We start from the raw sequence: 11,602 nt of genomic DNA, 5'->3' as shown, positions 1-11,602 counted from the left end.
TACACTCAGACTGAGGGCTCGGACCTTTTAGCCTGTGTTGTTTGGGGTCACTCCTGTCCCAGCTCCCAGGGCCCCTCCCCTTCAGTGACCACTTAACTCCATGGGTTCGGGGACACTTTGCGTATCGGTGAGGAGAGAATAGATGAAAGTTTTATGTGAGGTGCTATTGAGAATGGGCGTATCCAGGAACTGGATTTGGGGCTTGGCGGGCACATTCTCCAGCTCCAGCAAGATGATTTTGTTGCTCACCCCCTGGTTCAGCAGGGGACGAGGCACATAGAGCGTCTCTTGTGGCCCCCGTTTTGTCCAGTAGCGGCCCAAGTTAAACCCATTGATCCAGACTTGGCCCTGGGAGGATGGATGACAGAAAAATGCATCTTAGAGGAAAGACAAACCTCCTTTCCTAGTCAGAGAAATATTTTTCTATCTTCTGCCCCCTGCTGATCCTCCCAACCCTAGCCCAACCACCACCAGCCCTAATACCTTGGTCCATCCAGGTAAATAGAGGAAGGTATCCCCGCCTGAGCTGAGGATGGAAAATGTTGTGGAGAAGAAGACAGGGCCAGAGGGACTTGGGAGAGGACGTGAATTTAACTTATTTTTCAACTGAAGGGGTATCCACCACTTGACCAGCTTATCCACATTCAGAGGGTACATCAGCCAGTTGGTCAGGATCAAGTCGCCCAGGACTGGCGGCTCTAACAGACCCTAGGAGGGAGATACATGGATGCCCATTGACCACAAAGTTCAAGGGCAAAACCCAAAGTGTGGGAAGGCTTGGGGCATGTCTTCACAACAAGAGACTAAACCTGAATAGCCCAAACCCTGGCCTCCTAAGCACATGACTATTGAGGTCAGCATCAAGCAGAGCCCATCTGGGGAGTACGGGTTACAGGAATGTGGAGGTCGGGAAGGCAAAGGTGCTTGCTTACCTTAAAGTCACTGCAGTTTGACCCAAAGCTGAGCCTGCCCATGTTCTCCACCACAATGTCCAGCTTGGTGCCCACTTTCCCAGTCAAAAAGAGTTTGTTTTTCATGTCCCTTTCCAAAACACCCTGGAACACCTGTGGAGAAGTTGTGGCCCTGAGCTGGGTATCCTCATCCCAGAGGAGAATAAAGACTGTCTCGCAGTCCCAGAACTGCAAAGTTGAGTAGGCAACAGGGAGAGAAAGTGATGGGGAAGGAGCAGACATCAAGTAGCCTGGTATTTAGGGTCTCACCCCATCTAGTATCACATAGGCACGGTCATGGATTCCGTTTTTGGGCACCCAGAACTCTGTCAGCTCAGCAATGGTTACAGTCAGGACTGTCTGGTACAACACAAAGCCGTGGTCCTAGCATAGAAGAATGAGGCACTGCATCAGATCCTGGATAGGCCGGAGCAGTAGTACGGCAGGTAGGGTGGTTACCTTGTATGTGGCTGACCCAAGTTAAGTCCCTAGCATCTCTTAGTACCAAACACCACCAGGAATAACCCTTGAGCACAGCCAGGTGTGGCTCCAAAACACAAAAGCCAAGATGATTGGATAGTGGTGAGGGCAGGTAGGAAAAAGGCTGGGGAGCAGGATTTGTATGCAGGGGTTCCCCCAAGTTTCAGCCCTAGCTCTGCTTAGTTCTTGAGCAATAAGTGACCTTAAACCTTAGAACAAAAAAAACAAAAACAAAAACACAACCCTTAGAACACTGATAGGTATGACACCAAAAAACATAAAATTGGTGGCACAAATGGTAGGGCATCTGCCATGTGCTAACCTAGGACAGACTGCATTTCGATCTCCCAGCGTCCTATATGGTCCCCTAAGCCAGGCACAATTTCTGAGCACATTGCCAGGAGTAACCCCTAAGTGTCACCAGGTGTGGCCCAAAACCCAAAAATAAAAAAATAAAGTTTAGAGAGAAGAAAGGAATGCTGCATATATGCAGCATGTTGCATATATGCAACTGAACCCGGGTTCAAATTCAAACCAGCATCCCAAATTGGTTCCTGGAGCTCAAAGGGGGACCATTTGTGCATATCTCTGATACTGTAAGATCTGAGCATCATCTGGTGTTGCCCAAAAATAGAAAAGAAAGGGCTATGGGGCTGAAGAACTCAACAGGGTTGAGCACAGGCTTTACATTTGGATCCCTAAATTTGATCCTGGCACCTTTTGATTCTGTTGAGTACTGCTGAAAGTGACTACAGAGCACACAATTGGAAGTAACCCCTGAACACTTTAAAAAGAGGGAGGTTTGGGGCCAGCAAGGTGGCGCTAGAGGTAAGGTGTCTGCCTTGCAAGCGCTAGCCAAGGAAGGACCTCGGTTCGATTCCCCTCCGGCGTCCCATATGGTCCCCCCAAGCCAGGGGCAATTTCTGAGCACTTAGCCAGGAGTAACCCCTGAGCATCAAACGGGTATGGCCCCCCCCAAAAAAAAACAAAAAATTTAAAAAAATAAAAAGAGGGAGGTTCAAAAATAAAAAAAATGGGACTGGAGAAATAGCATGGAAATAAGGCGTTTGCCTTTCAAGCAGAAGGTCATTGGTTCAAATCCCAGCATCCCATATGGTCCCCTGAGCCTGCCAGGAGCGATTTCTGAGCTTGTGAAGCCAGGAGTAACCCCTGAGTGCTGCTAGGTGTGACCCTCCCCCCCCAAAAAAAAAAGAAAGAGGGAGGTATACTTTGGGGAAGCTGCAATACTGGAAGGAACTGTGAAGCTAATAGGAGGGGTGGGTGCCATAACCTCAGGTGGGGGTTTAGGCCTTACCTGTTTGATAGCCTCAAAGGTCAATGGCAAAATGGAATGGACAGGCCCCTGGGGGCACAGGATGTCTAGGAAACCCAGCAAGTCTCCAATCTATGAGAATAAGGGGGTGAGTGGACTTGAAAGCATCAGAACCTAAGAGGGGGTTCAGGATAGAAGACAGGGCATGGTGGCTGTTTAGGAAAAAAGGGTAAAACTGGAGAAAAATTGGAGAGGAACTTACCAAACGTAGAGTCAAAGGCCCAAACTTCATCTTGGGGCTGGGGGGAGGTAAGGGTCCCAAGGGAATTTCCTGGAACTGAACCCAAATTCTCTCAGGAGCAAAATAAAACTCACAAAAAAAACCCTATTATCAGAGCCTAGAGCAGGGTTATGAGGGCCCAAGGAAGGTCTTGGGGATTTGACAGTGTTCAAATTTTACACACCAGTCTGGCTTCCAGTGGATGGCCATATTTGGGTGACAGGGTGTGGGGACTGCTTCCTTGGGGTGCTCAAGAGGGCTTTGTAGCCCAGATAACCATCTGCTGGTTTCTTAACCAGCAACCTGGGCACTGCCTCTATGTTTGCCACAGCTAAATGAAGCAGCACCTTGCTGATGACATTCCGAATTGCAAAAAGCTTAGGTGTGGGGTCCCCAGCTTCAGAGATCGGTGCATCGTAGTCATAGCTGGTGGTGATGGGAAGGAAGCGGCCCTTTTCGTCAGCACCTGTGGTCAAACCAGTGTAAGTTGTTGGGGCAACAAGAGCTGAGCAAAGTGTCATGTCATGGTTTCTGAATGAGCTACACTCAGTCTTGCCCTGGGCTTCCTTCCATTCAGGGCACCAGCTGCACTTACCATTCCAGTAGCCAAAGTTGGTGCCTCCATGGAACATGTACCTGAAGGATGGGAGGAGGTAAAAGCTGACCCAGTGAACCCAAACTTTCAACCCAACACCCAGTGGCAGACTCCCTGTCAGGCTCCGTGTTTCCAGTTACATGTTCACACTGGCTCCCAGACTGAGCATCTTCTCAAGGCTTTTTGTGACAGCAGGAGCAGGACGAACGGAGTGGTTCTGACCCCAGTAATCCAGCCAGCCTGTGTAGTACTCAGAGTTCACCTGGCATGGAAGTGAAAGGTGCTGTGAGTAGGGTGAGGGGGGCCCTGACCACTTCCTACTGGCTCTCCTCCCTGACACACCCCACTCCTCTGACTCCTCACCATTGGACCCCTGGGTTCATACTTCCGAAGCAAGGCAAAGATTTTGGATATATTGTCAGCTGCAGGCAGGAGGCAAAGGTGACAAATGAACAGCATTGAAGTGGTACCCCATACCTCGACTCCACTCCTAACCCCTTCTTGGGAGACCTGGGCCAAAATCCACAGTGGTATAGAGCTCCTGGAGGGAACCGCATTGGAGGCCTTCAGGCCCATCTGTGGTGAAGAGAAGGATCTCTTTGCCTAGGATGGTCCGGAAGAGCCCGGTCAGGTGCTTCATGTAGCTGGTGTCACAGACCCCGAAGCTGCCATACTCATTCTCCACCTGCCAAGGAGAGGAGAGGGATGCTCAGCACTGGGACAGCTGTGCGTCCTGGCAGGCAGGCAGTGCAGGTTCACACACCTGAATGCTGATAATGTTGCCCCCATTGTGGTAGAGCCATGGATAGATCTTGGGCAGCAACACCTTGAACCAGGAGTCTACAGCCTCCAGGAAAACTGTGAGAAAGGAAAAGGTCAGGGGGGTGCTCCCTGCACCCCACAGCCCCTATCCCTCACATCAGAGCTGCCCATTAGCATGAGGTGTGTGTCCTCTGCCCACAGGCTTGTGTCAGATGAGCCTCTCCACCTCAAGCACTTTGGTCATTGGCATTGGTGCAGCAAGGAAATTTCACTAAAGAGAATTTAAAGCCACATCCCTTGTCTTTAATGGCAGATGGTCAAGGTCTCCTAAGGTGCAGCTATTAGGCCACCAACCTGTGACTATTACACAGTGGCCTAGGAATTCACAAAATTGTAGCCTGCCTGGTCTGTACCTTGCTGCCACCCAGTCAGGTGTCTGACACTATCATTTAGATCATTGGCTCAGATTAGGGTTTGGGCTTTATTTTATTTATTTATTTATTTAGCCACATCTGGAGGTGCTCAGGAATTATTCCTCATTCTGCACTTCTGGAAGTACTGAGGGAACCATATGGGATGCCAGGGAAGGAACATGAGTCAGCAAGCTACATGCAAGGCAAAATGCATTATCCACTATACTAGCTGAAGAGGACAGCCTATTGGAGAGGTTGTAACAGAAACAGATCTGAGAAGCATATTCACACTATGTGTTAATAGGATCACATCAGCACTATATTGAGAATGGCCAAAGAAGAGTGAGGACAGAGAAAGGAAGTCAACTAGGAAGTTAACCCATTGAATAATCCATTCAAGGGAAGTAGTTTGGACCAGAGTGATGGCAATGAAAGTGAAGAAAAGTAGTTGAATTCAATTTATCATGAGGATAAAGCAGACAGGGTTTTCTGCTGGATTGAGTGTGGGGGATGAGGGCAAGATATGCAGGGCTTCTTACACACCACACCACATTTATGGAGCTAATGACACCTCCATTTCATTTAGAAAAATGGAGGTGTTGCTAATTGAGATGGAAAGTGTGGAGGGACTGGGAGTTCAGTCATATCGCTGCCACTGAGACCTCAAACTGCAGGATACAAGCATTTGAAAGTCAGGTTCTGCCTAGTGATACATTTATCAGAGCCACTGGCTATCAGGTAGAATGTTTTTGAAGGGCCAGAGAGATAGCAGAGTGGGTAGAACATTTGTCTTCCATGTGGCTGAACCAGGTTCATTCACCAGCACCCCATATGGTCCCCTGAACCCTTGAGGAGTGATCCCTGAGAAGTCAGAAGCCTGAACACCACCAGATGTTACCTCCATAAAATCAACAGGATAGATATTGTAATAACTACCTTCTCAGATCATCATGCACTGAAATTAGAAGTGAATCACAAATAGACACAGGAAAAACTTTAACAACTTGAAATTAAACAACTTACTACTAAACAACTAGTGGGTTGTTCAGAGATGAAATTAAAATATTCCTGGAAACAAATGAGAATGAAATACAAATTGTCAGAATTTGTGGGACACAGCAAAAGCAGTACTGAGAGGAAAATGTATAGCTCTACAAGCATTCATCAGGAAGAAAAAGGGGCTTACATAAATAATATAATGGCACAGCTTAAAAATTTGAAAAAAGGGGCCGGGCGGTGGCGCTAAAGGTAAGGTGCCTGCCTTGCCTGCGCTAGCCTCGGACGGACCGTGGTTCGATCCCCCGGCGTCCCATATGGTCCCCCAAGCCAGGAGCAACTTCTGAGCGCATAGCCAGGAGTAACCCCTGAGCGTCACTGGGTGTGGCCCAAAAACCAAAAAAAAAAAAAAAAAAAAAAAAAAAGATAAAAAAAAATTTGAAAAAAGAACAACAAAATGAACTTAAAATAGGCAGACAGAAGGAAAAAATAAAGCTTAGACAAGAAATTCATGAACTAGGAAAAACTGAAAGTTTTCTCTAAAATCTAGCACAGGACAAGACTGCCCCCTCTTGCCAATCATATTCAATATAATACTGGAAGTACTTGCCATATCAACTAGGCGAGGAAAAAATATTAATAGCATCCAGAAAGAAAAGGAAGAAGTGAAGTTCTCACTGTTTGCAGATACATAAAATTATATTTAGAAAACCCTAAAGACTCTACCAAAAAGCTTTCTAGAAACAATAGATTTGTATAGCAAAGTGGCAGGTTACAAAATTAACACACAAAAATCAATGGCCTTCTATATACAAATACTGATAGAGAAGAAATAGACATTTAAAAAAATTCCTTTCAGGGCTAGAGTGGTGGTGCAAGTGGTAAGGCTAGCACTGATGGACCGTGGTTCTATTCCCTGGTGTCCCATATGGTCCCCCAAGCCAGGAGCAATATCTGAGCATATCGCCAGGAGTAACCCCTGAGCATCATCAAGTGTGGTCCAAAAACCAAAAAAACAAAACAAAACAAAAACAATCCCTTTCACAATAGTACCACTCAAATACCTTGGTTACAACTAAAGAGGTAAAGGACCTATACAAAGAAAACTACAAAACACTGTTTCAAGAAATACAAGAGAACAGAAGGAAATGGAGGCATATACCCTACCCATGGATTGGGAAAATTAACATTATTAAAATGGCAATACTCCCCAAAGCATTGTACAGATTTAATGCAATCCTTTTAAAGATACCCATGACATTCTTCAAAGAAGTAGATCAAACTCTCCTAAAATTCATTTGGAAGAAAAAACACCCATAAATTTAGGGAAAAAAAAGATGGGTGGCATCACTTCCCCTTCCCCTTTAAATTGTATTACAAAGCAATAGTCATCAAAACAACATGGTATTGGAATAAAGACACACTCTCAGAATCAATGGAATAAACTTAAGTATTCAGAAAATGAACCTCAGACATGCAATCAATTAATCTTTTATTAAAAAGGGGGAAAAAACACTAAATGGAGCAAGGAAAGCCTCTTCAACAACTGGTGTTGGGACAACTGGTCAACACATGCAAAAAGTGAACTCAGACCTCGATCTAACCATGCACAAAGATAAAATCAAAGTGTATTAAAGACCTTTATATAAGAACTAAAATTATTAGCTATATAAAAGAGCACATAAGCAAAACACTCCATGACACTGAGACTAAAGGTATCTTCAAGGAGGAAACACCACTGTCCAAACAAGTGGAAGCAGAGATAAACAAATGGGACTACATTAAATTGAGAAGTTTCTGAACATCAAAAGAAACAGTAATTAGGATACAAAGGCCACCCACAGAATGGGATAAACTATTCATCCAAAACCAATCTGATAAGGGACTAATATCCAAGATATACAAGGTACTATCAGAACTTAACAAGAAAAAGAAAAAGGCATCTCACCCTATCAAAAAATGAGGAGAAGAGGGCCCGGAGAGATAGCACAGCCACGTTTGCCTTGCAAGCAGCCGATCCAGGACCAAAGGTGGTTGGTTCGAATCCCGGTGTCCCATATGGTCCCCTGTGCCTGCCAGGAGCTATTTCTGAGCAGGCAGCCAGGAGTAACCCCTTAGCACCGCCGGGTGTGACCCAAAAAAAAAAAAACAAAACAAAACAAAAAAAAAATGAGGAGAAGAAATGAACAAATATTTCCTCAAAGAAGAAATGAAGATGGGGGCTGGAGAGAAAGCACAGCGGTGTTTGCTTTGCAAGCAGCCGATGCAGGACCCAAGGTGGTTGGTTCAAATCCCGGCATCCCGTATGGTCCCCCGTGCCTGCCAGGAGCTATTTCTGAGCAGATAGCCAGGAGTAACCCCTGAGCACAGCTGGGTGTGGCCCAAAAACAAAACAAAACAAAAAATGAAGATGGCCAAAAGGTACATGAAAAAATGTCCCACATGACTAAACATCAGGGAGATGCAAATTAAAACAACAATGAGCTATCCTCTCATGCCACAGAGACTGGCACACATCACAAAGAACAAGAATAGCCAGTGCTGGTGGGGATGTGGAGAGAAAGGAACTCTCATTCACGGCTGGTGGAATGCTGTCTAGTCCAACCTTTTTGGGAAACAATATAGATGTTCCTTCAAAAGCTGGAATTTGAGCTCCCTATGATCCAGCAATATCCTATGAACACAAAAACATTCAAAAACACCCTCTGTACCCCTATGTTTATAGCAGCATTACTTACAATAGCCAGAATCTGTAAATAACCCAGGTGCCCACCAACAGATGAGTGACTAGAGAAAATGTGGTACATTTACACAATAAAATACTATGCAGCTATTAGAAAAAGTGACATAAAATTTGCCTATACATGGATGGACATGAGAATTATTATGCTAAGTGAAATAAGCAAGTGAGAGAGAGAGTGAGAGAGAGAAACATAGTTGAGTCTCACTCATCTGCAGTATATAAGAAAAATAAGACAGTATTGTAATAATATCCAGAAACAATAGAGATGAATACTGAGAGGATCAGTTCATGGCATGAAGCTTGCCACAAGAACAGTGATTGCAGCTACAGCACTAACCACAATAACAACTACCATGACAATAATAGTGAGGGAGAGAAGCAAAATGCCTGTCTGTGAGACAGGCAGGATATTTGTGTGTGTGTGTGTGGGGGGGGGGAAATCGGGGACACTGGTATTGGGAAGATTGCACTGATGAAGGTTGGTATACATTCTGAAACCCCAGTATGAAAATTTTTGTAGGGCCAGAGAGATAGCATGGAGGTAAAGCGTTTGCCTTTCATGCAGGAGGTCATCGGTTCGAATCCCGGCGTCCCATATGGTCCCCCGTGCCTGCCAGGAGCAATTTCTGAGCCTGGAGCCAGGAATAACCCCTGAGCACTGCCGGGTGTGACCCAAAAACCACAAAAAAAAAAAAAAAAAAAAAAAAAGAAAATTTTTGTAAACTGGTGATTAAAAAAAAAAAACAGTAAGACACCAGAGGGGCCAGTAAGGCATTTGCCTTGCATGTAGCCAGCTCAGGACAGACAGTGGTTCAAATCCCAGCATCCCATATGGTCCCCTGAGCCTGCCAGGAGCAATTTCTGAGCATGAACCAGGAATAACTGGAAGGCCACTGCCGGGGGTGACCAAAAACAAAAACAAACAAACAAAAGGCATCAGAGACACTTAGAATAAGATGCTATAAAAAAGAAAAAAAGAGGGCCCGGAGAGATAGCACAGCGGCGTTTGCCTTGCAAGCAGCCGATCCAGGACCAAAGGTGGTTGGTTCGAATCCCGGTGTCCCATATGGTCCCCCGTGCCTGCCAGGAGCTATTTCTGAGAAGACAGCCAGGAGTAACCCCTGAGCAGTGCCGGGTGTGGCCCAAAAACAAAAACAAAAACAAAAACAAAAAAGAAAAAAAGAAAAAAGAAGAAGAAGATGCTATAGAAATAATAAAGAGAGGGGTCGGCGGGGGAAAAAAAAAAGAAATAAAGTGGGGATGTAGCAATAGCACAGAGGCAAGGCCTTTGCCTTGCATGCGGCAGATCTAGGTTCAGTACATAAATCATCCTGAGCCTGCCCAGGAGTGATTTATTTATTTTTTTTAATTTTGGGGCACATTCAGTGGCACTGAGGTGTTACTCCTGGCTCTGTGCTCAGAAATCACTCCTGGCAGGCTCACAAGACTATATGGGATCCCGGGAATTAAACCTAGGTTGGCTGCATGCAAGGTAAATGCTCTATCCACTGTGCTATTGCTCTGGCCCCCCAGAAGCAATTTATGGGTGCAGAGCCAGGATTAACCCCTGAGCACTGCCAGTTGTGGCCCAAAAACCAAAGTCAAAACCAAACAACAAAAAAATGAAATAGTAAAAAAAAAGAAAAGAAATAGTAAAGTAGGTAGGGAGTTTGCCTTGCACACAGCTGACTCAGGTTTGATTCCAGGTGCCCCAGATGGTCCCCTGAGCCTGCCAGGAGTGATCTCTGAGTGCAGCAGAACCAGGGATAAGCCTAGATCAAAATGGCCTGTTTCCATCTGACTCTAGCCTGCCTTCTCCCTTACCACTAAGATTTGGCCAGCCCTGCTTAAGCTGTGTCTTCAATTTTGGACCAGGCATGCCGGTGTGTCACCATCCCTGGGTCATGGAGGGTACCATTGCTCTGCCTACTCACTTTCACCATGTTCTCTTATGCCAGGAGCCTTTGCTTCTTTCAGAGTCAACTGCATGGTCTTTTTTATCAGAAAAGCCTTGTTGGAACTCACTCCCTATGTGGGCACTGTCTATGTATTTATTAATTTCTTGGTTTTGGGGAAGGGCCCTGTCTATGGTTTGTACCTCACCCTTTGTGTATTTCCAGTGTGGTGGGTTTTTTTGTTTTTTTTGTTTGTTTGTTTGTTTGTTTTATTTTTGGTTTTGGGGTCACACCCAGTAGTGCTCAGAAGTTACTCCTGGCTCTATGCTCAGAAATCGTTTCTGGCAGGCTCGGGGGACCATATTGGATGCCGGGATTCGAACCACCATCCTTCTGTATGCAAGGCAAAGGCCCTACCTCCAGCCCTGCAAAACTTTTAGATTTCTCAGACAAATCTGCTGAGTGATGGAGCACACCCTTCACTCTACTCCAAATAAATAATAAATGTAAGAAAACACAAAACCAAGAGCAACTAGAGTAGAAGTTTCACTGTTTAGACTAGCGACTGGGTAGATCTGGGAACCCTAAACCAATATGAGTGAATGAGTCCTAGTTTAGGGAGAGTCTCTTTGGATGGGGATACCCAAATGGCCCATATCTCTTGTCTGACTGTTGACTTCTTGAACATGTTCAATCTTTTGATTGATTCAACTCACGTGGATCAGAAGTTCTTAGACGAATTTTTGGATTTTGAAGCAACCAGGCTGGAAGACCACCCTGAGACAAATATGAAGACAAAAAATTGTGTGGACATGGAGAGAAGGAGGAAGATGGCCTAAGGGGGGGGGAGGAAGGGGAGGGAGGGAGGGAGGGAGAGGGAGGGAGGGAGGGGGAGAGAGGGAGGGAGAGAGAGAGAGAGAGAGAGAGAGAGAGAGAGAGAGAGAGAGAGAGAGAGAGAGAGAGAGAGAGAGAGAGAGAGAGAGAGAGAGAGAGAGCCTCTGTTGACTCACCATCTCCCATTCTGCACAGATGTAAGGTCCGGGTCTCAGGATGACGTACAGATTTGCTAAAGATGCTTCCGTCAAAAAAGCAATGAGATCCCGGCTGCCTTCAAAGTTATAGACCCCCCGCTCTGGCTCATGATAGTTCCAGGGCACATAACTGAGAAAGGAAATGGTTAACACGGCACAAGGTGGGTCCTGTTGAAAGGCCTAA

At 45.7% G+C, this 11,602-nt stretch overlaps 1 protein-coding gene across 1 annotated transcript in view; it reads right to left on the bottom strand.

Moving 5' to 3' along the window:
• Positions 1 to 49: 49 nt before the first annotated feature.
• GLB1L (galactosidase beta 1 like) overlaps positions 50 to 11,602 on the bottom strand; it is a 12,107-nt gene continuing 554 nt past the window's right edge. The window contains exons 3-16 of the mRNA XM_049768930.1: positions 11,398 to 11,548; positions 11,104 to 11,164; positions 4,342 to 4,436; positions 4,089 to 4,263; positions 3,942 to 4,000; positions 3,719 to 3,840; positions 3,579 to 3,619; positions 3,331 to 3,449; positions 2,966 to 3,040; positions 2,746 to 2,835; positions 1,221 to 1,334; positions 933 to 1,064; positions 484 to 708; positions 50 to 348 (exon numbers count right to left, since the gene is read on the bottom strand). Coding sequence (XP_049624887.1) covers positions 82 to 348; positions 484 to 708; positions 933 to 1,064; positions 1,221 to 1,334; positions 2,746 to 2,835; positions 2,966 to 3,040; positions 3,331 to 3,449; positions 3,579 to 3,619; positions 3,719 to 3,840; positions 3,942 to 4,000; positions 4,089 to 4,263; positions 4,342 to 4,436; positions 11,104 to 11,164; positions 11,398 to 11,548 — 1,726 coding nt within the window. The 3' untranslated portion in view covers positions 50 to 81. The remainder of the gene's footprint in view (positions 349 to 483; positions 709 to 932; positions 1,065 to 1,220; positions 1,335 to 2,745; positions 2,836 to 2,965; positions 3,041 to 3,330; positions 3,450 to 3,578; positions 3,620 to 3,718; positions 3,841 to 3,941; positions 4,001 to 4,088; positions 4,264 to 4,341; positions 4,437 to 11,103; positions 11,165 to 11,397; positions 11,549 to 11,602) is intronic.

The sequence above is a fragment of the Suncus etruscus genome, chromosome 2 (genome assembly GCF_024139225.1).
Source record: "Suncus etruscus isolate mSunEtr1 chromosome 2, mSunEtr1.pri.cur, whole genome shotgun sequence".
In the NCBI taxonomy this organism is placed as follows: domain Eukaryota; kingdom Metazoa; phylum Chordata; class Mammalia; order Eulipotyphla; family Soricidae; genus Suncus; species Suncus etruscus.
Note: the sequence above shows the minus strand (reverse complement) of the source record. Positions and strands in the feature narration are given on the sequence as shown.